The sequence below is a fragment of the Quercus lobata genome, chromosome 9, assembly GCF_001633185.2.
Source record: "Quercus lobata isolate SW786 chromosome 9, ValleyOak3.0 Primary Assembly, whole genome shotgun sequence".
NCBI lineage: Eukaryota > Viridiplantae > Streptophyta > Magnoliopsida > Fagales > Fagaceae > Quercus > Quercus lobata.
Genome location: NC_044912.1, coordinates 10,751,071 through 10,774,876, shown reverse-complemented (window position 1 = coordinate 10,774,876; position 23,806 = coordinate 10,751,071). Strand labels below are relative to the sequence as shown.

The 23,806-nt window shown below is 33.7% G+C and overlaps 2 protein-coding genes across 2 annotated transcripts; one reads left to right on the top strand and one right to left on the bottom strand.

Moving 5' to 3' along the window:
* Positions 1 to 284: 284 nt before the first annotated feature.
* Positions 285 to 2,082, bottom strand: LOC115961210. The gene is made up of 2 exons (XM_031080228.1): positions 1,357 to 2,082; positions 285 to 1,067 (listed from the first exon to the last, which is right to left on the bottom strand). Exons 1-2 carry the CDS (start codon positions 2,080 to 2,082, stop codon positions 285 to 287), a joined length of 1,509 nt encoding a protein of 502 aa, XP_030936088.1.
* Positions 2,083 to 19,593: 17,511 nt separating this feature from the next.
* On the top strand, positions 19,594 to 21,887 carry LOC115959363 (bidirectional sugar transporter SWEET3). Its single transcript, XM_031077728.1, has 6 exons — positions 19,594 to 19,727; positions 19,826 to 19,862; positions 19,989 to 20,211; positions 20,695 to 20,856; positions 21,248 to 21,367; positions 21,485 to 21,887. Exons 1-6 carry the CDS (start codon positions 19,691 to 19,693, stop codon positions 21,662 to 21,664), a joined length of 759 nt encoding a protein of 252 aa, XP_030933588.1. The 5' UTR covers positions 19,594 to 19,690; the 3' UTR covers positions 21,665 to 21,887.
* Positions 21,888 to 23,806: the final 1,919 nt, after the last annotated feature.

Sequence of the window (23,806 nt, the reverse complement as noted above, 5' to 3'; positions counted from 1 at the left end):
CTCATCTAACGATTTACCCACATAGTAAACTGGTCGTTGTATGCCGCCATCAATTCGTATTATCACCAAGCTTAGAGCGTGAGGGGCCACCGCAATGTAGGCGAATAAAACCTCGTCAGCCTCAGGGCTAGACATGATGGGTGGCCGCAACAAGTATTCTTTAAATTGCCGGAAGGCTAAGGCACAGTCCTTGGACCACTCAAATCCTTTCCATTTGTTCATCAGGAGGTAGAAGGGTCGGCATCGGTCCACAGATCGGGAAATAAACCAATTCAAGGCCACGATCATTCCAGAGGAGCTTGCAAATTGTGAATCGCTTTGATCTGATCTGGGCTCACCTCAATTCCCCTGTGAGTTACCATATAGCCCAAAAATTTGCCAGATTCGACACCAAATGAGCACTTAAAGGCATTAAGATGCAGTTTGTGTTTTCTTAAGGTGTCAAAAATGACTCCAAGATCTCGCACATGCTCTAACACCACTTTACTCTTTACTACCATGTCATCTATATAGACTTCAATACTCTTGCCTAGCTGTGGCTCAAATATTCTAGTCATCATCCTTTGGTAGGTAGACCCTGCATTCTTCAAACCGAAATTCATCACTTTGTAGTGGTAGTTTCCAATAGGAGTCACAAATGCCATTTTTTCTTGATCACCCGAGGCTAGTGGCATTTGATAATAACCCTGAAAGGCATCCAAGAAGCTTATTCGAGGATGGCCTACAGTTGCGTCCATTAACTGGTCTATCTGAGGCATTGGGAATGGGTCTTTTGGGCATGCCCGATTCAAGTCTATGAATTCGATGCAAATTCGCCACTTCCCACTATTCTTCTTTACCACTACTATATTGGCTAACCACTCGGGGTAGAAGACTTCTTTGATAGCCCCTACTTTTTTGAGCTTTGTTACTTCATCTTTGATAACGTTGGCATGCTCTTTTGACGGGCGTCGAGGTAGTTGCTTTTTGGGAATGATGAATGGGTTAACGTTTAGGTGGTGGCAGATGAAGCTTGGATCAATCCCTGGGGCCTCGTAGGCATCCCATGCAAACACGTCCACATTTTTCTAAGAAACCCGATCAGTTTTTCTTTCTCTCGAAGTGGTAGTTCTGAGCCAACTTGAAAGAACTTCTCTGGATCAGTGTCAATGATCACTTTTTCTAGATTTTCACATTTTACCTCCTCGGCTGGCTTATTAGCGGGCAATGCCGGGTGGCTGATTGCTGTAAGTCTTTTCTAATAGAGGCCGAGGGCTTTGCATTGGATTGGCGTGAGATTGCAACCACCATGCACTGTCTGGCCATAGCCTGATTTCCTACAATCTCCTTAACTCGACCTTCTGATGGGTATTTTACCTTTTGGTGAAATGTAGAAGAAACGGCCCCTAGGGTATGGAGCCATGGTCTGGCCACTATAGCTGTGTAAGGCGAATAGGCATCGACCACAATAAAATCCACCTCCACCATGTCCGAGCCAGTTTGAATGGGCAGTCTGATCTGGCCCCTTGGTGTAACAATTTTCCCTTCGAAACTCACTAAAGGGGAATCATACACTGTTAGGTCTTCAGATTTAAAATTTAGCCCCCTATATAGGTCGGGGTACATTACTTCCACTACACTACCCTGATCCACCAGCACTCTCCTCACATCATATCTTCCAATCCTGAGTGTGACGACCAGAGCATCATCGTAGGGTTGGGTGGTTCCAACCTTGTCATCGTCCGAGAAGCCCAATACGAGTGATGCTATCTTCTTGGCTTTTTTAGACTCTCGATCATCATGTTCGGTGGGAAGCTGAGCTACAGACATTACTCTGGAAGGACAAGATCCGATCCTTTCGGGGGCGGCGAGAATGACATTTATCTTGCCTATGGGCAGTCTCAAGGAGGTGTCCCTCCATGCCTCAGTACTTGCCTGTCCTTGTCGGCCACTGGAGTGATGTAAGAGGTGACTTAATTTTCCTTCTTGGACCAAATGGTCCAGGTGTTTCTTCAAGTTTCTGCAGTCCTCAATGGTATGCCCTAGTTCTTGGTAGTATTGACAATACAGGTTTTGGTTGCGCTTCATGGGGTCTCCTGCCATCCTATTTGGCCATTTAAAGAACGACTCACTCTTGATTTTCTCCATAACCTGATGTATTGAATCTCATAATACAACATGAATTATCTGGGCACTAGGAGATCCGGATTGCTCTGTATAGACTATCCTCGGTCGGTTGTTGTTATCAAATCGATCTGACTCAAAGTCCCTCCTCTCCTGAGGGACAACCTTCACTTTACCCTTACCCAACTGCTGGTCCTCTTCAACTCTTTTATACTTGTCGATTCGGTCCATGAGCTAGCGTAGACTGGTGACAGGCTTCCCTGTTAGGGATTTTCTTAAACCATGTTTGGTTAGGAGGCCGCTCTTGAAAGTACTGATGACGACGTCATTGTTGTTGTCCTCTATCTCATTATACATCTCCCAATACCTGTCCAAGTATGCTTTCAATGTTTCCCCTTCTCGCATGGACAAAGACAGAAAGGAATCCAAGGGCCAAGGAACCCTGCTGCTCGTGATAAAGCGAGAGCCAAAAGCCTAGGTTAGCTGCTTAAAGGAGTCTATGGAGTTTGGCCTGAGGCCATCAAACAATCTCATCGCCATCAGTCCTAGGCTAGACATAAACACTTTACACATCAAAGCATCATCTTTGGAGTGGATGGCCATCCTTTGGTTGAACTGGCTCATGTGCTCTATAGGGCCTGTTCAACCGTTGTACAATCGTCGAGGAAGCTCAGGCCCTTCTATCTTGTGTGTGAAAGGTGACTTGGAGATTCGATCCAGGGTCTTACTTATGGCGTCGTTCACCAAGCCTGTATGGGACAGACTTTTGTGACTGCGTTTATGATAATGTTCTTCCTCATAGAAAAAGGTCTCACTTGGTGGAGTTCTTGACCTTTGCCTATAATTGTGGTCTTCTTCGTCGCTTGTGTCTAAGCTAGAAGGGGGATGCTTCCTTTGCGCACAACGCAGTTTCCTTTTCAAGTCGTCGATCTCCTGCTGTAGGGCTCTGTTATCATCCTGCTTTTGGGATATGTGACTTCTCACCTTAGAATAGCTTTTGCTTGTATGGGTAGTGCATACACTACCCTCATGACGTTTGTCTTGATCCCTTTCTCGCTCAAGGTTAAGAAAGTTATCCTACCATTGAGAACTTGTAGGTTCCGTTCGGTGTGGACCTACCTAGTGTGACCCTGATCCCACCATGTTTAACCGTTGCAATTGCTGAGGCATAAGTTCTTTCCACAGACGGCACCAATTGTAGAGACACAATTTGAGGCCCAAGCCAACAAGTGTAGGGGTCTTGGGCCAACGATCCCAATACAATGAATTTATAGAGAATGGGTCAAAGAACTAGATCCTAATGAATTGAACAATGGCTAGTCTTAGGTTAGAATGAATGTCAAACACAAATAATAGGCATTGATCTCAATGGACTATCAGTCCGAGAAGATCACAATCATCATATATTGATCACAATGGAATATCAAGATAGTTTAGATTGCTCTCCCCCCCACCTACCCCATCTTATAAGGGCTCTTCCACATTATATAGTTCATTTCTGGTCATCTGGACCTTACACTTGTTGATCATTTGGGTCCCCACTTGAGTACCCATCTCATTAGACACCCCTTTTAGCCTCTTATGAGTTGTGGCAGCCAAGGCAGTACTGTTCAAGAGTCTTGTAATGCGGCCAGAAAAGTAGTTGCAGCGCATTTAATGTGGTGGTGGTAGTTTTTCCTTATATATTTTGAGTTTTCTTTCCTCTCACATGTTCATGGGGTGCACCCCATTTGCTAGAGAACGCACTTGGTTTACGTTTGTCGTGCCCGAGGAGGAGTTCCTCCTCGGACCTCCTTCCCTTCATCCCCTGCTGATGAGACTTGTAATGTGGATCATTTAAGTCATCTTCTCCTCCTCGGACTTGTTAGTGTCCTCGGACAAGGCCCAAGGCCCAATACATTATTTTGGGCCCTAGCCCCTACAATGACCATTCATAAAATAAATTCCATTCATTATCATTTTCATAGTGAAATTCTTAACAATTTTTCCATCTTTTCAAATTAGGAGGGGGTTAAGAATTGAGAATGTTTCTTATCTCTAGCGCAACCCAAATTTTATTATAGAAACATATCAATGTTGGTACAACTTATAAGGCACTTGGATTCAAAAAGGAAAAAAAAAATCAAATTAAAATATATAAAAATGAGATGATGATAATGAGAGAAAAACATATGAGGAAAAAAAATTGGAAATATAAGAAAAGGATCAAATTTTGTGAAAAAAAAAAATGATGATGATAGGACCAGAATAAATGAATTTGAAGGCTAAGAATGAAAAGAAAAACACACCAATTTGAGCAACGCGCATTGCATTTAAAAATTGAAAACAATAGGAACAACGTCCTTTTTCTATTCTTAGAAAAAATAAAAAGAAAGACACCTAGAGATTAGGGATTTATAAGATTTTGGTAAAAGTCTAGAGATTTATAAGATTTTGGTAAAAGTGTGTATTGTTTAAGTGGAGTCCACTTGAGAAACTAACTAAATATTGGAATTGTAAATGGCTAAATGAAATCATTGTTATATTTTAAAGGGAAATAACATAAAAACTAACAATGAATAGATCTCTATGACATTTTTTTTAAAAGGAAAGTCATTATCCAAAATCAAAGTAAAGAGAAAACTAAGCAAAACAATAGTAAAAAAGAAAAAGCATGAACTATGAAGATGATGAATATTCATAGTTAATTGGAACTCTAAAACCAAAGACTATCTTCTATTCAATAGTTTGAAAACTCCAGGTTCTTGGCATGTTGTACAAGTAGGTGGGCCACTTGGTTACTTTCTCTTTTATTATGATTTGAGTTAAGAGTTGTGAGACTGCCCTTTTTTTTTGTGACACTCAGGCCCAAGGATCCCGGGCCTAAATAAAAGATTTGGTGAACCGGGTCTTGACTCACCGCAGCTAACAAGCTGTTTAAGAATCAAGTGGTATACAGGGGATGCTCCTGACAATAAAAAAAAATGACAAGCAAGGATATTCGTATTGAAGAATGCCAAAAAAATCAACAAGGTAAATTCAAAAGGAAAGAAACAGGATTAGCAAAGTGATACAAAATTAATGCTAAGGGGATCCTGGGAAACATGAGGCATATTTCATTAATACATTGTCTGTTAAATTACAGAAAGCTCACTAGGACGTGATACAAGGTTCAATCAAGCTCAAAAATTACAGTCTTAAGTGGCTATTTCAGCCTTCAAAACTTGCAAAGTTTGATTCTCTTTGAATCCGAGTATGTGCAATAGTGGCTTTTACAGGATACTGGGAAGCAATGTTCGTTTTCCCTTAGTATTTTTCTTTCTCTTCACCACAGATTTACTGATAGTTTTTTTATCTAGAAAATCTCTTCTTTTTTGTGCTTCTCTCTTTTTTTTGCTGCCCTTTCTTCGCAACCCATCCCTTCCTTTTATAATGGAGTTTTGGTCTTCCCAGGGAACCATTGGTTCCCCTGTTTTACCTTTTTCCAAACAGAGCACGTCCTGTACCTATCACTCGGTAAGTCCCATTTCCGTTTTTCTTATTCTTTCCTTCTTTCAACTCTGATTCTTTTGAAAGTTCCTAATTGGCCATCTTCTTTGGGATGTGCTGAGGTATGCCCTTCTCGGCATCCCCGTTTTTGGCAGTTTTCACTTTTCCTTTTTCTTTCCCATCTGGGCGGAATCCTGTTCTGCCAACTTGAAAGCCGCTTGTTATCATTCTTTTTTTTTGTGCTTCCCTGTTCTGGTTCCCTGAGGTTTTTTCTGTCTGTGCCTTGAGAGGTCGCTGGGTTCTACTGGCGCTTGTGTTCTTTTGCTTTTGTTTCTTATTTTTTTTCTTCTGTCTTTTTCTTTCGAGCTGTCCTAGTCTTCCTTTGTCTTTGTGCCTGAAAGGATCCGCGCCTCTTGATGGTTCCTGAGGATCCTGAATTCTCATCCCTTGCCGTGGTTCTCTTTTTTTTGGATGCTTCTTCATCTGGGCTTCAAGATCCCCTAGGCCTTTTTATTCCTTCATAGGTCTCCTGCATCTGCTACTTTGGGCTTAGCTTGATTTTTCCTTTTGGGCCTGACTCATTCTTTTGAGTCTCCTTCACTATGATCCTTTTTAGACCTCAACAAGAGTAATCTAGGTTCATGTATTAGTTGGCCTATCCAACTATACTAGACCAATTTTCTTCCATTGATAGCAAGAAGGTTTTGTGAAATTTTTTGGAGTGGCCAATCATTATAATTTGTAGGGGCCCAAAATATTTTTATATAGCACTATATTTATTTTCAAATAAATTCAAAATACCTCAACAATTTCTTTATGAATAGATCTCCAATAATTTAATAAGAACAAAATTCAAACCTCATGTACATAATGTCAATTAGCCAATAAATATAAAACTATTAGAAGACCATACAATCCCCAAAATCACTAAGCTTCTTTTCCTGCTCATAACACAACATCAAAATTCTCAAAACTTGCTATTCTTCACAATCTGAAACTGGAAGGGAAAAATGGGTGAGCTGACAACTCAATAAGTAACCAAAATCCTAATAAGTTCTATCAAGTAATAGATCTATAAAATATAAGATGTAATATGTGTTTTCAATGTTATAATATACTATGTGTTTTCAATACTGAAGAAGTTTCGTAATCTTAAAATAATAAATTGCACATAGATCACATACTTTAATCTTACAAATATATCATGGATGGTTTAGAAAAGGGTCAGTTTTCCATATATATATCAAAAGTTATAACTTACAATAGGTTTCAAAAGTACATAAGCAATTTTAGTGACTTAAAATAATTCAAATACTCAAACATTTCTAAAATCACATATGTAGTTTTGAGGACTCAAAATAGTTCAAATATTCAAATGTAATTCATATTCTTAATAATCTTATAACTATGATCATGCTATATCCCTGTGACTGGACATAGCAATAGATCTGTAAAGTAATAAGATATAGTACCCGTTTGGATTCAACTGAAAGTGGCGTTTACTTTTTGCGTTTTCAGGCCCTTTTTTTTTTCCCTACGCGTGAACAGTAATATCACGTGATTTTATTGTGCAAGGGACAAAAAACACTGTTCACACACTGTTCATGTACTATTTATGCACTATTCACGGGTCCCACGACACTATTCACACATTTAAAAATTATTTTATTACAGTATTTTCAGTTTTCAGTTTCAGCAAAAATAAATTCAATCCAAACGTACCCATAATATGAGTTTCCAAAAGTTATGATATACTATGAATTTTCAAAAATAACTAAAGAAGTTTCATAGTCTTAAAATAATAAGTTGCAAATAGGTCACATACTTTAATCTTACAAATATATCATAGATGGTTTAGAAAGTAGTCAATTTTTCATATATCAAAGCTATAACTTATAATAGGTCCCAAAAATACATAAGCAGTTTTAATGACTCAAAATAGTTCAAATATTCAAACGTAATTCATATTTTTAATAATCTTATGACTATAGTCACGCTATATCCCTGTGACTGGGCATCAAAATACCAATGAATAACCCCCATTGGCTGGGTATCAGAGTACCAATGAATAACCTCCATTGGTTTGAGTATCAAAATATCAATGAATAATCCCTATTGGTTTGGGTATTAGAATACCAATGAATAATCTTCATTGGCTGGGAATCAGAGTACCAATCAATAACCCACATTGGTTTGGGTATTAGAGTACCAATGAATAACCCCCATTGGTTGGGTATTAGAATAAATTCATAATCATATATATGAAATCATATTTTCTAACAAAAATATATCTTATTCAAGCATGTATATAGAAATCATAGGCTCAGTATTAAAATATATTTGTAATAATCCTTTACTTGAAATTAGTAATACAATATAAATAAAAATTCTCACAATTATAAACAATGTTTAGTAGTTAAAAATACATTAATATAAGCAAAATAAAATTCAATCAGGATAAGGTTACTTACCTCCAAAAGCCATACCAAAAGGAACTTCTCCCTAACACTTCTTTTAAAATCCTTAGATATCACCTAAAACAATTTTGCAAATATCATTTATTCAATAATCAAATAATTTAAGAATGACTTATAACAATATCCGACCAACAGAGCGACTACTAATAATATCCAATAATTTCCTTTTTTTACTATCTCAAAGTAAAAAATCCTTGTATATATCCTGTACTGCCTCTAATAAAACCTAGGATACAAATGGTCATATAGGGTCAAAAGCATCGCCTAGATCATGTTCCATGATCACTTGCTGACTTCCCCAAACGCCCCAATTACCAAACCAATGAACTAATAATAATAATAACAATATTATTATTAGAATGAAGCTCACGTTGGCGCGTTGCTTTGTCAAGGGGATTATTCTATGGATTTATATATATATATATATATATATATATATATAAATATATATATGCCACTACCGTCTCTACCTTTCTTTCGGCATGAGGACAAATCACACAAATCAAGCTCTGACAAAAGCTTTTATGTAAACACTACTCTTCCTCTACCCAAACAATAAACAAATAATAATAAATCAAAAAGAAGTTGATGTTCCTTCTTTTCGTCAAGCGTTTCTTTTTTTTTTCCTTAACTCCATCAATCCGGTACTGTTCCTTTAAGAAAAATTATGCAAAACAGACCCATGCGGTCATGCCTAAAGAAAGTCTCACTGTCGGCCGAAATACTCCCATAAAAAAAATATATTCTAAATCCATATAAAACCTAAATCTGACCAAGAATGAAATTTTTCTCATTTTTAGGCTCTTATCTTGACTGTAGTCAATCTTTCTCTACTTTAATCTTTTGGGTAGTCTTCTCCCTCAAAATATCCCTCCATATACATTGACTTAATAAACTTATATAGCTAGGGTTTCAACCCTAATTTTCTAAAATCTCTCTTATAATTATAAATTATAAAATTAACCCTACAAGAGATTTACTTAAATACCCTTCCTTTTAATATTTTTTTTTTCCAGGTATTACAAAAGAAGATCTTGTAAATTTTTACTGTATCTCTAATTCTCTTTTTCCTGACCCCAAATTTAGCCAAAAGAAAATATTCGATCAAAATGAGTATTTTTAAGTTTACAAAAGTTCTTTTGCTAATGAAAATTGAAAAAACGAACACAGGCCTGCACTCAAAGAAATTGGTTACAAATACAATACATGTAATTGGACACAAAAACAAGGCCTTAATTAGTATGCACTTGTTCTTTGGCTGCTGAGTCATGATCCATTAATGAACATATCAAGATGATGCAATACTTGCTGCTGAGTCATGATCCGTTCAATGATGATGCAAAACTTAGGCACATAGACAAGTTGTTCACCCTTTCTATATATGTGTTTGGAAATGTTATACTTAGGTAAAGAGAGTTCCTTATAAATATAATCATTATAAGCTTAATCATGACTTCACCTCTAATGATGAATTGCACATGGTAAAGTTAATTAAGGCCAAATCATGCATGATAGAAGCAAAATCGGACATCATTTTCACCTATGGATTTGATGGTCTCATCCATATAAATGTGTGATTAGATCATGTGTCTTAAATCAACATATGAAGTGTCTTTTGCTAATGAAAATTGAAAAAACGAACACAGGCCTGCACTCAAAGAAATTGGTTACAAATACAATACATGTAATTGGACACAAAAACAAGGCCTTAATTAGTATGCACTTGTTCTTTGGCTGCTGAGTCATGATCCATTAATTGAACATATCAAGATGATGCAATACTTGCTGCTGAGTCATGATCCGTTCAATGATGATGCAAAACGTAGGCACATAGACAAGTTTGTTCACCCTTTCTATATACTAGTAAGTTTCCCATGTGATGCATGGATCATGTTATAATGTTTTATGTAAATTTTTTTTTGGAAAATATTATACATATATTATAGCATATTTATTATAAAACTTTTGTAGTAATGAGTTCATCATAAAAAGTAACAATTATAAATTGCACACATATATCTATTATAATTATTTTGTTCAAGTAATGAGCAATAATGAAAACAACTTGGAGTAATATTGTATAATAAAAGTTGATAAAAGCATATTAATTCATTCTATATTATTGATTTTTATTATGTGATGTAATATAAAGCTTCATTACGAATTTTTTCTTCTTCAATGCTTTGTTATTGCGGTATGGTGATGCTTGTTGTCATCATTAGTTTCTCCATCTTCATCATTTGAAATTTAGTCCGTCCATATTTATTCAATTTTTGAGCTTTCATCATTTTTTCCTTTTGTTGCATCATTTGTATTAATTACTGATGAATTGGCACCGAGAGATTCTTGATTAGATCTTACAAAGTTTGGACTTTGTCGCTAAGATTTTTTGTAGGTATTTGCATTTATATTAAATTTCAATGATGTGAAAGTTTTTTATAAATTTTTTATTTTTGTTAATTTTGGAATAGTGCAACAAAAAGAATTAATATAGCATGTTGAATTGTGTTTTTTTTTTTTTTTTTCTCGTCCATATCTTTTTACCATTTGAAGGCGCATCAAAAATCTTAGCAACTATATAATTTTCAAAACCATCTTTTAGATTGAATTCATTCAAATGAAGTAGAGAAATCCATTTTTTTCCTAATTTTTTTTTTTTCAAATCATGTGGGATTCCTTCTCCAATATCAATATTTTTACAATAATTTAAATAAGTTGTACCTTAGTTTATTTTTCAGCAAGATCTCGATCTTGTAAATTTATTTAAGATTTTCTCGGCATCTCGATCAAATATCACAAACTTTGTTTTGTTAGTTGCATTAAAAATTCAATTTGAATCTTGTATTTGAAGTAGTTTGCAATTGTATATATATAGTAGTTATAGTGAGATAAATATATTATAAATATTTGGAGAGTATGTAGTTAATGTGAGTTCCTCTAACTTTGGGATAGAAAGATTTATTTTTGTTTTACATTTTGCTCACCAAAATGATCCTGCTTGTAATTTGACATTCCTTTCACAAAGTACGCACAAAATGTAATACCAACCCATTGTTGTATCAATATTACTTATTAGTGCAATACCCTAGCAATTCACATCTTGCAATGAACTTTGAAATTAATATGTATTATTTTTTTAATGTAAATAATATGATGTATTATTATTATTTTACATAAATCATGAGTATAATTTGAAATTATTAATGAACCTGTTTCATAGGATCTCATTCAATGCATTTTATCTTTACTATTGTCTTCGTCTTATTTAAAGATAAATCCTCCTATGAAAATTGTTTTGCATCTATTTTTGGTATTTCTTGTATAGGATCATGTTTTTGACCATTCCTATCATTGAATTTTTTTTAAAGAAAATATTAAGTTAATAGCATTTTGTGAGATAGTATAAGCTATTTATTAGACTTTTTTGTTATTATAAATTTTGGAAATATGCACTTTCAATTATTTCAACAACCTGAGGGATCTCAAGATTTATATATATTTTTGTTGCACTAGTCAATGACAGAGAATTTGTCTGCATAAATTGCATAGAATATTATTAATAGACAAAAGCATATTGAATTGAAATTGGGGAAAAATGAAGAGATATTTCATGAGAATGAGATTTTCTAGAAGTATCATCTATACGTGGGGGAGGAAGAAGAGAGTTTGTAAGAGGGTAAGAGTTTTTGCTTTGATTTACACATGAAAATGGTCAAACTTGGGTCATAATATGTAAGGTAAGAACTGGGCCTGAGTTTTTCATAAGGTTTGGTCTACTTTTAAAAGGTAATCCATTTTATAGTGAATAATTTTTGGTCTAATTGGTCTAATTGTCAAGAACAGTTCATATCAATATAATAGTAAAAATAAGTTACTATTATCTATTGGGTAACAATTAACAAAATTTAATAAAAAGAGGTAAAAAATGCTAAATTTATATAATAGTAAAAATAAATTACTATGATTTATTGGGTAACAATTAAAAAAAAAAAAAAAAAAAAAAACTTAATGAAAAAAGGTAAAAAATGTTAAATGCAATAAGTTACTATGATCTATTGGGTAATAGTAAAAAAAAAAACCCTTAATAAAAAGAGGTAAAAAATGCTAATTTTATATAATAGTAAAAATAAGTTACTATGATTTATATAACAGTAAAAAAAAAACTTAATGAAAAAAGGTAAAAATGGTTAAATGCAATATTAGAGTGCCACGTGGCAGGACCTCATATCAATATAATAGTAAAAATAAGTTACTATGATCTATTGGGTAACAGTTAAAAAAATTAATAAAAAGAGGTAAAAAATGCTCTTTTTTTTTTAATAGAAAATGCTAAATTTATATAATAGTAAAAATAAGTTTAATATGATTTATTGGGTAAAAAAAAAAAAAAAAAAAAAACTTAATGAAGAAAGGTAAAAAATGCTAATTTTATATAATAGTAAAAATAAGATATTATGATTTATTGGGTAACAGTAAAAAAAAATTAAAAAAAAACTTAATGAAAAAACGGTAAAAATGGTTAAATGCAATATTAGAGTGCCACGTGGCAGGACCTCATACACTCTCACATGAAGTATCTACTTATATATATATATATATATATATATTGATGTGTTTGGAAATTTTATACTTAGGTAAAGAGAGTTCCTTACAAATATAATCATTATAAGCTTAATCATGACTTCACCTCTAATGATGAATTGCACATGGTAAAGTTAAGGCCAAATCATGCATGATAGAAGCAAAATCGGACATTATTTTCACCTATGGATTTGATGGTCTCATCCATATAAATGTGTGATTAGATCATGTGTCTTAAATCAACATATGAAGTGTCATCCGTGAGCAATCAAAGTATCAAACAACAACTAGAGAACATAGATTATTAAATATAACTAGAAAAGACAACACAGACCATTTAAAACGTTTTCTTAGATATAACTAGAAAAGACAACACAGACCATTTAAAACGTTTTCTTAGACTTGGAAATTGAGGCATTAATCACCACTGTTGTCCCAATCAAATGAATACCAAAGCTTAAAGGAATGAATTTTCAACACACAATATAACTTATAGTTTTCCTGTTTTAAACAAATTAACATTTTCAGGCCTGAGTTATGCAGCTATATGCGTGGCTTTGAGTTATGCAGCTGATCTAATGAAAGTGTTTTACTTTCATCACAATATAAATATAAAAAATAATAAAAATTGAAAAACAAAAACTTTGAAAACGTAATAATTAAAATAAATTACATGTCTTTCACGCTCTCGAGCTCGTTCCAAATACTCTTCCCGATCAAAATTCCTTCTAAATGTGTTATCAACCCCAACAACCTACACCAACAATCCTAAACAACAATTAATAGAGCCAATTAAGTTATTTTATTTCAAAGATGAAATTTGAAAAACTTCCTAATTTTTAAAAACTTACCGTTGGGGAGATTGAGAGAGAGGTTGTTTTGTTCTTGCAAGAAAAAAACAAAATATCAAAATCCCATGAAGCTTGTCTCTCAAAAAGTCCATTTAAACCCAAAATCGAAACCCTTAATCGAAAATCGAAACCCTAAACCAAAAATGGGAACCCTAAAACACAAATCAAAACAAACAATTTAAAAAACTTACTATTAGTCGGCCTTGTGAGAGTGTCTCAAGTGAGGTTGAGAGTTTGAGAGAGAGAGAGGGAGAGACCCTAGGCAATGCCGGTGATGGAGGACTGGGCTTTGTCGACGTCGATTCTTCTCTATCGACAAAAGCCTACAAACCCAACTCAAAATTAGTGAATCAAACCCATTGTCTATTATTGCATATAGAGACAGTGCAATGTGTGTGTGTGTGTGTGTGTGTGTGTGTGTGTGTGTGTGTGTGTGTGTGTGTGTTTTACCAATTATAGATTCCGACCTTGAAAGGGTCAGACTTTTTGTAAGAACAAGACCCGAAGTTCTCAATTTTGGAAGAGAATCGATCGATGAGAAGGGAATGGAGAGGAGGGAAGAGCGGAGGGAGTAAGGGGATTCGGAGAGGGTGGAAGTGAGGGAAGGAGTGGAGTGTGTTAGATCGAGAGGTAGCTTGAGAGTTGAGGGTGGTCTGAGAGTTTTTTGAGATCGAGAGCTTAGGGTTTTTTTCAATTGTGTGGAGTTGAGGGATTTTATTTATTTATTATTTATACTAAATGTTTAAGCCGCATTTAACCAAACACAGCTCCAGACATGTTTAAGCTGCGTTTAATCAAACACAACTCTAAGCATCTTTTAAGCTACGTTTATTAAACGCAGCTCCAGACATATTGGGAAAAAAAAAAAAAAAAAAAAAAAAAAAAAAAACAAGGATGGGTTTATAGCCATGTTTTCCTTCCTACCCAACTAAACACAGCCTCACCATCACAAAACACGGCTTTAGAGCTAGTCTATAGCCGCGTTTAGTAAACACGGCTATAGGTCCAAGGGTGGAGCTACGTTTTTCATAAATGCGGCTCAAAGTTTCACCTGTAGCCACGTTTTTGTAAAACGCGACTTAAAAACGCGTTTTTTGTAGTGGATGAAGAGGTAAACCAAATGGGGAAAAACTCTTTGAGGTCTTAACCACTAACCCTAAAGGAAAAAGAGGTCCATAATAATAGAATAGAAGTTTTACAAAATTCATATATTGGACTCTTTTATATGTGGACTCTGTCAAATGTGAACACCAGTTCACAACTTCAAAAACTCTCTTTAAAATTCACTCTAGAAGCTTCAATGTATGTTGGATATAGCAACTTTAACTGGATCGTTGTATCTTCAAAAATCTTCACTTTGAACTCCTGTTGATGCTTTAAGAGAGCTTGGTTAAATCTAATCCTAGGTGTATAGTACATGGCTCTTTAAAAGTCTCAAAAAAGGTGCTTTAAGGGTGTGTTTAGATACCATTTATTTTGCTAAATTTGAAAAAAATTTGTTGAAGTACTGTAGATAAAGATAAAAATTAATTGAAATAGTATAGTTAGACTCATGAATAGTAGCAAAAATAAACTAAATAGTGAAATAATTTTAATTTTTCATTTTAATCCAAACGCACACTAAATCTCCTTTATTTATACCTTGGCTTGAAATCCATGAAACACTAGATGCATGATGGCCAATTGAGCTGAATTAGGATTCTGTCAACCCAAATCTTGATTGATGAACATAAGTAATAAGTCTCAATCATGTGTGGAGAATGTGTGTCTAGAATCCTATACTTACAAATCTTTCTTAATAGAACTTGAAATATGCCTTAGTGTTCAAAATATACTACACTAATTTAAGGATACATTTGCTCATGGTTTGTTAACCTAACACTATAGACTTAATATTCTAAACAGAGTCTTTAAAATTTTTTATTATATAATATTCATGAACATACTTTTATAGATCTTTTCTCGTAATGGAAATTTTTTTTGGGGGGGGGGTTTGTGGTGGGGGGAGGAAGAACACTAGCCATAAGCAATGCATACGTATGCCATCACAATGAATAAAAGTAGTATATAGGATAATCTTCTTTAGTATGCTTATTTCATCAAGATTAACAGAAACTATGGTATAATGTCAAAAAAAAATTTGGGCTCATTGAAGTCCACTTTTTCTTGTCGGCTACCACAAGGACACCTCTGATATATATATAGAATTAATTTACACCCCTAGAATTTTCCCTTTTGTCAAAAATTTTGAATTATTGGAAATAATATGAGAAACACAACTCATCCAAAAAGACAAGGTGGATCATGCTTGCAGGTTGTCTTGTTTTAGGGTTGATTGTGACCAATCATCAAAATGTCGAGAATTTTCTGATATTCATATAACCATGTTGAAGGCTATGTTAATTGTTCAACAATTCTTTGAATTTCAAGTTTCTAGTTAAGTTCATGGAAACACATGCGTTTTATCAATTGCAAAGTTCAAACATCCACAAAAAAGTAATTCTATGCTTCATATCACCAACAAACTCCACTCGGTATTTTCTTTAGCTGGGAATATATTCTTCAAACTCACATGTCATTTGCTTATAAACATCGAGAATATTACTTCTATAACCAATCAGTTTTTTAGGTTACAGGATTTGCATAAATTTGGACCACCACCTGATAAGGACAAAATTTAGGTACAATATGTTAGATGTTATTCCTTAGGTTTCCCTCTTAAGATTTTGTCATATGATTCCTTAACTAAAAAATACACTTTTATCCTATGAGAAAAAAATCCACATGACAGAATCTTAAAAGAGAAACCTAACAAACAAAACCTAAATACTGTACCTAATTTTTGCCCACCTGATAAATAGTCCACAATCTGAGCAATTAACGTGTGATGAATTGTTTAGACCAATAATTGGGCCGTTATTGACTCCACCATCCAAATTTAACCAGGTGATAACCTAACCTTCTTTTAAATGTTCTAAGTAAGGTAATTATCCTTCTAAAAAAAAGTGAGGATATTACCATGCTGTCAAAAATTGGTTTAAAATTTTAATTTGACTTGGTTTAACTTTTTTTTTTTTTTTTTTTTTAAGGTGAAAGGTAAGTTTATTTCTTGTTAAACAAGAATGGTTATCCTTGTTTAAGAATGAATGTATTTGTTGTGCACTAAGAAGATGTACTCCTTGTCCAAAAAAGGGTAGGTATTAAAGTCAAAAGATTTGGTGGCTTAAAACAAAAACAAAAAAAAAAACAAAACAAAAAAAAAAAAAAAAAAAAAAGAGTTTGAGAAAAAATAAAATGCGGAAGTCCTTAGGCCGCGTTTTTACCTCAAAAAACGCGGCCTCAAAACCTGCCTATGGCCCCACGTACAAAACGAGACCTTAAGGTTCTGCCTTGGGCCGCGTTTTTAAAAACGAGGCTTTAGGCTCACCTTGGGCCGTGTTTTTTATGGCCGCGGCTTAAAAAACGCAGCCCAAGGCCCCCGCGTTTTGTAGTGCTTGTGCCCAAAGGTTCTCCCACATAGAGAGAGAACATAGAATTAGTTTAAGAGAGCCTTAGAGAAACTTTGTTATTTGTAAGTCCTCCCTTGAGTATGTAAGAGTTTGTAATCTCTCATTGATTTAGTGAATTCATCTCATGATACTCATAGACGTAGGTTATTGCCAAATTAAATCACGTAAAATTTTGGTATTTTCTTTTGTGTTTTTGTGCCTATATTTCTATAAGGTTTTCTTTATTTATATTATTTATTTGTGAGATGTTTCTAATTAAAGACAATAATATTTAATTTCACAATCAATCTTGTGTGGGAGAGGTCTTTTCTCACAACAAATTTGTTCTCTTTAGAGGTCTTTTCTCACAACAAATTGATACCAGAAACACCATTGTTAACTGAGAGCAATCTGAATTGATATGCACTTCAAATATATATAATTAAATACAATGAACTTGAAATTAGACTTATATAGCAAATTAAGGCATTGCCTATGATTGGACATTTTTTATTACATTCTTCCTTAAGCTCAAAGTAGAAACTTGAGGATAACTTGAGTTTGAATAGAATGTGAGATTTTGATTGAAACGTACGTAACTAAATAGGAGGTAGAGTGAACCAGTTTGGACTAGATTATTAAATGAAGCTCAGAAGATAGGTTACAATGAAGATTAAATTTGCACAAATATTTGAGGTTTGTGCAAATATCTGAGTACAATGCATATCATACATGTGGAGGTTGTGAAAAGAAAAGTGGTCTAAAAATCACCACCTCAAGATAATTGGAAAAGGTGTGATCCAAGTAGCACGACCGACAGATGACAAATGATAGAGAAAACTTGTTAAAATTATAAAAATAGATTCCCAAAGTCTAGCTAAAAGAACATTCATGTACTAAAACCATAAGACAATAAAGAATCAGAAACCAAATGCTGGGTGGAGGATATAGAATTTTAAAACTGGCTAAAAAAATTGGAAAACAGCTTAAAGGAGGATCATAGTTGATGGTTTTCTTCATTAAATTAAGAAAAAAAATGTTTTATTTAGGCAAGCGCATCTCTTGCTCCACCATTCAGCCGGCCCTGGGTAGAAAGGACCTCCACTTTTGGATATAAACATATTTCCCGAAGATAGACTTCTCAAAGATGTGCTTTCATTGGATTTAATTCCTCCAAAATCATGAGCAATACAACAAACTTTAGGTGCTGAATTGGAATATATTTTATTTCCTTGTCTTGTCAAAAACGCAAACCACTAGAAACCGTAAAGTCAGATATGTTGATTCGATTCAAATATTCTTCTCTTGTAATTCTAAGAAAGTGTTTGATATGTGCTTGGGATTAACAACTTTCTATATTCCAATAAGAGAATGTCGATCGATCTTAAAATTATTTTCAAGAAAGTATTGTACTTATAAATTATTTTTATTATTTTTTTAATAAATATGTTTTGGCCCAATTGAAGGGCGAATGGTATATTCGAATGAGTGACATCCTGGGGTAATACCAAAAATAGTTCACATATCAATTGTGCACCTCTTGGAATTTCTTTTAAATGGTATATAATGATGTGTCCAATGGAAACTTATATTGGTTGAGCTCTACAAATTTGATGAGATAAACCATTTACTTAATTTGTAATGAAGAAAAGTAACAAGCTAGTTTGTACTGTGCATGACCTTTCATTTATTTGTAGCAATAAGTATAAAACTCTTATTTTGCTAACATGTTAAGAAACATTCTTTGTTTCTTTTCTCAAAACAAAGGTTTGAAAACTATAAAACCACCGTACATCGACTCTACGGGTTGCTAATAACTCTTACTCTCTAATGAAAGCTGCATCAATACTTCTCTTTGTAATGCGTTTTAAAAAATTATAGTCAAATATTCTTATGCTTTTGAAACGAAAAAGCAAAAAGTACTTCGTAATGCCAAACGTATCACATATTATGTATTACCAAATAACACCTTAAATATTATAATTGTCATTTAGTGGAAATCTTGACACCGGCACTAGAGAACCAAAACAAGTAGCAATTGCCAATGTGCGGTTTCTCTAATTCTATGCCAAAAACTAACCAGAGTTTACAGGTTGCTTTCAATTGAAACAAATTTAAACAGAAGCCCCACATTAAGAATAAGTTGTTTACGTCCACGAGTTTACAATGACGTGGACAACATTTCTTTTTCCTTCCAATTTTTACGAGAGTAATGTTATAGACAAAAATAAATAAATAAAATAAAATAAAATAAAAATTATAACAGTTAAATTAGCAACCTTTTATTTTTATTAATTCTTATTTTTATAACTATTTTTTTACCTACTACTAACAATTTGCTCACATCAAAAAAAAAAAAAAAAAAAAACAATTTGCTATATCAACTTGGTGTGAAAATTTTCATCAAATTTTTTGTGTGTATAAACTTTTCTCCTTCTCTTGAAAAATGCTGAAAAGACAATTAATTTTATTACAAAATATTTATAAACTGACGTGATTAGTGCCCCTTTAACAATTTAATAAATAGATATTTTGACTTTTTTGTGATTTGTATGGTTTATGCTTAAACATATTCTACTGTTCCCTTTTCACCTGTCTCCCCATTATATATATCCCCTCCCGGATTCAAAAATTAACACAGCATTCTTAGGTACTTGCTTATAGACTCTGGTTGTTGGGACCATTTCTTCATCTTAGAATTGTCTTTCCAAGGCAAAAAAACATGGGAGATAAGTTGCACCTGGCAATGGGAGTCATGGGTACTTTCTTCTTTTCTTGCTTTCTCAGCTTCCAATCAGTATTATTTTTGTCCAAAAAGTTCACCTACTAATTATTCTTGACTTCTGTTTGCTTGCAGGAAATGCTACTTCTTTGTTACTTTATACTGTGCCCATGTAATATTGTCAACATGCTATTCTTCTTATTCAATTCCAATTAGCAATACTTGATAGATTTGAACCACTTGATCGAACATGTAACTTACATATATATTTCTATTTTGGGTTTTTCTATGTTTCCAGATTAACTTTTGTAAGAGTCGTAAAGATGAAAAGCACAGAGGAGTTTTCATGTATTCCGTACATCATTTCACTATTTAACTGTCTCCTTTATACTTGGTATGGATTGCCAGTCGTAAGCTACAAGTGGGAAAATTTCGCTGTAGTTTCCACCAATGGTATAGGGATTCTTCTTGAGTTCTCCTATATTGCCATCTATTTCTGGTACGCTTCTGCTAAAAATAAGGCAAGTTCCACATTTCATCTCTAACAGCAAATTTCTGTCTGTATACTTGTTATATTATTCATAATTTTTAATAACTCAACAAATTTTACAATATTTTGCTCGGTTGCTAAGATATCAAGTTGAGATTGATGTACGCGTTGTCACTAATTATTATCTAATCAAAATATGCAACCTCCAACAAGTTATAAAATTTGTTATGTACATATATAGTACTGTTGTATACTCCATTATTATTGTCATTATTCTTACACATGCATATGCTGAGAGGTATTAGCCAAGTTCTTCATTTGTACTGAGTTGGGCATGTATGCATGTTGAACAGGGTGCCCTATTTATAATTTCATGCAAGTTGTATATATTTTGCGACAAACATATATAGGTTTTCCACGTTGCTACATTAAAATAGTGCATACGTGCATATAGATTTATATATTTAGGTGAAGATTAATATTGATCTTGATGTATGAAAACCATGTGGTGCAGAAGAAGGCAGCTATGATATTGACACCTGGTATTGTGGTCATCTGCATCAGCATAGTTATCTCAGCTTTTGTTTTCCATGATCACCATCATCGAAAGATATTTATTGGGAGTGTAGGGCTGCTGGCTTCTGCAGCAATGTATGGTTCTCCACTGGTGGTTATGGTGAGGCATCGTATCTCTTAATCTGATCTGATGAAAGTGTTCTTTGGAGCAACCTAGCTAAGTGCACAACATGGAACTTTTTGAATGATGTTACAGATTTTATTATATGAACTTTACAAATCGATGTATTATCTTTTTTAAAACGCAAAACAAAAAAATAATTAAGAAATTTTTTTTCTTATATTACTAATGTGACACTGATTATATTTATTCTCATGTTAGTAAAATTAGCAAGTTAACATTTTTTTATTAATATTTCAAATCCGCAAATGATGTCACAGATACGCATGCTACTTTATTCTAAGTTCATATATATCTTGTGTTAATTAATTTTTTCATTACTAGAAAAAATATGTTGTTACTATCAGCATATAACTTTATTCTATTGCAGAAGCAAGTGATAGTTACGAAGAGCGTGGAATTCATGCCATTCTACTTATCCTTGTTCTCATTCCTAGCAAGTTCATTTTGGCTGGCTTATGGACTAGTGAGCCATGAGCTATTTCTTGCGGTTTGTCTCATAACTAAACTCATCTAGTTTCTTTATTGTTGAAACAACAACTTCTAGAGCTCATAAAACTTACATTAGACATAGGATTTTCTAACTTGAATTTCTAAACTTGGGCAGGCTCCAAATCTGCTTGGTAGTCCCTTAGGCTTCCTTCAACTTGTGATCTACTTTAAGTACAGGAAGTGGGGAGTTGTAGAAGAACCAAAAAAATGGGATTTGGAAAAGGATGGTGAGAAATCAAAGCAGCTGCAGCCTGTGATTAATGACAGTACTAATGGCATAAGTTCAAGAAATTAACTAAGATATGATTAGGTTTCGTTTTTATCTACTAGCGGTGTCCCAAATTATATATAATGGGTCCCTATGAATTGTAATTCAGGACATTACGCGCGCTGTCTTTTATCTTATATGGTGGTTTGTGCTGTTCCCAGAGGTTTGTGCTGTGTAAGGAACTTTATGTTTTTAAGCAATACATTTCAATAAAGCTGCAAAGAAGGTAGCAATTGCAACCTATCATATATATCATCTTTTTTTCTTTCGATATATATATGTGAAACTTTCTCTTAAAGACTTGAACCATAGATCTTACCTCTAACTTACAAGAATTTTGTACTTGTAAAGTGATTATTACGCTAAGGGTGCATGATGGTGAGCAAAAGAATTTCTTCATATGAGATGTGAAGCATACTAAGTGAGGAATGTCATAAAAGTAAAATAAGTTTTTTCACGCACTGCGCAATGTGCTGCCAAAGACAGCATCTCACAAACAACGAAAAAAGAAATGAGAGAGAGAAAAAGAAGAAGCATCTTGCGCTGATAGTCATAGAGAGTGATTTTGTTCATTCTTTCTGTTCTAAGAAAACCATTTCGTCAAATTATGTGTAAAACCAAGAACAATGGCATAACATAAATTCTGAGATTTAGCTATGCTTAGAACAAAATAAACTGAATTCAGTGTTATAAATAAATAATTAATTAATTAAAAAAACAAAAAAAAAACGAAAAAAAAAATAAAACAAAACAATGTATCCATTTGAAAAATATAACTCGTAAATGAATTATGAATTCATATGCCCGTAAAATGTCCAAATGCAATCCTCTTTGCCTAGTCATTGCAATTACAAGTGCTTTCTAGATATCTTTGTAAAAATTTATGTTTCCTCTTATATATATTTCGACAATTAGAGTCCAATTAAGGCCATGAAAGATAGGAATGACTTGGCAGAGATATATTTAATATTTGGCTTTTGTTTGTCAAATCACAAAACCAACCGCCAATTTGAATAATTTTTATTACAATCATAACTAGAGATGAGAAGAATAAAAGATATATCCTCTTTGGCTTTGCATATATTGAACATAATTTTGAAGAAGAATATGTCCTGAGAACCCATTCAGCATCTACAAATGCAAATAACCCGTCATCATCCAATATGCCCGATGACCCACTACCACGCAATTAAAAGGAAATAGAAAACTCAAACTCTAAAACAAATCAAGAACTGAATTTGGAATATATATTGTGTCACCATGTATATGGACCGTTGTTTAAGAACTTGCGGCGTGAGTTGAACCCATTCACAACCAGTTGAAAAGAATCAGTTCTAACACAACCATATATACCTTGTCAGAATTTTAATTAGTCTTAGTCAAATTTCAGGTGAAAAAATCATGTGTTAAAAGGGTTTTTTTTAAATGTTACAAACTTAGAAAAAGCTATTTGTAAGGAGTTGAAAGAAGATATTTGATCAAGCGGATCAAAATCAGAACTCGGTCGAGCAATCATTTAAGTCAGACGAAAACTTCATGAGACTCCTACGCAACCCTCACTTAAGCAAGATTATAGAACAAGAAATCCTAATTATTCTACACGAAGTCTAATTGGAGGCAAACTATAACCTACTTTGATGAAAAAAATTTAGGACCACACAATTTTATGCCCATAACTTTGTCATAATTCTAATATGTGTGTGAAGTTTCTTCTTGAAGACTTGAACTTCAACACTTTCCCTCCACACCCCCCACAAGCACTTATACTTGTGGAGTAACTACCGCATCAAAGGTGCACAGTAATATCATAATTCTAATATGTCGATTGTGAGTAATAGAGAAAAAATAGTTAGTTTATTTGAAATTGACAAGCAACCAATCACGATGTGTCTCATAGGACAATTATGAAAATCATGGTCCAGATCCTAAAATTACTCTACCTTTATATTATCATATACTTCTTGATGCACAACTTTCTTTTAACTTTCAAAACAAAAGAAAGTTGCAAACCAAAGTAGATTATAAAATGCCTTCCCTTGGGAGTAAAAGTCGAAAAAACCTTGTGTTTTTGCTACCTCAGGAGCCAATATGTGAGCTAAGTTGTTTTCCTTAAAACCACATAAGTATATCTAGTGAGTTCATTTGGTGATCTCTCCTAGAGAGTTCTTT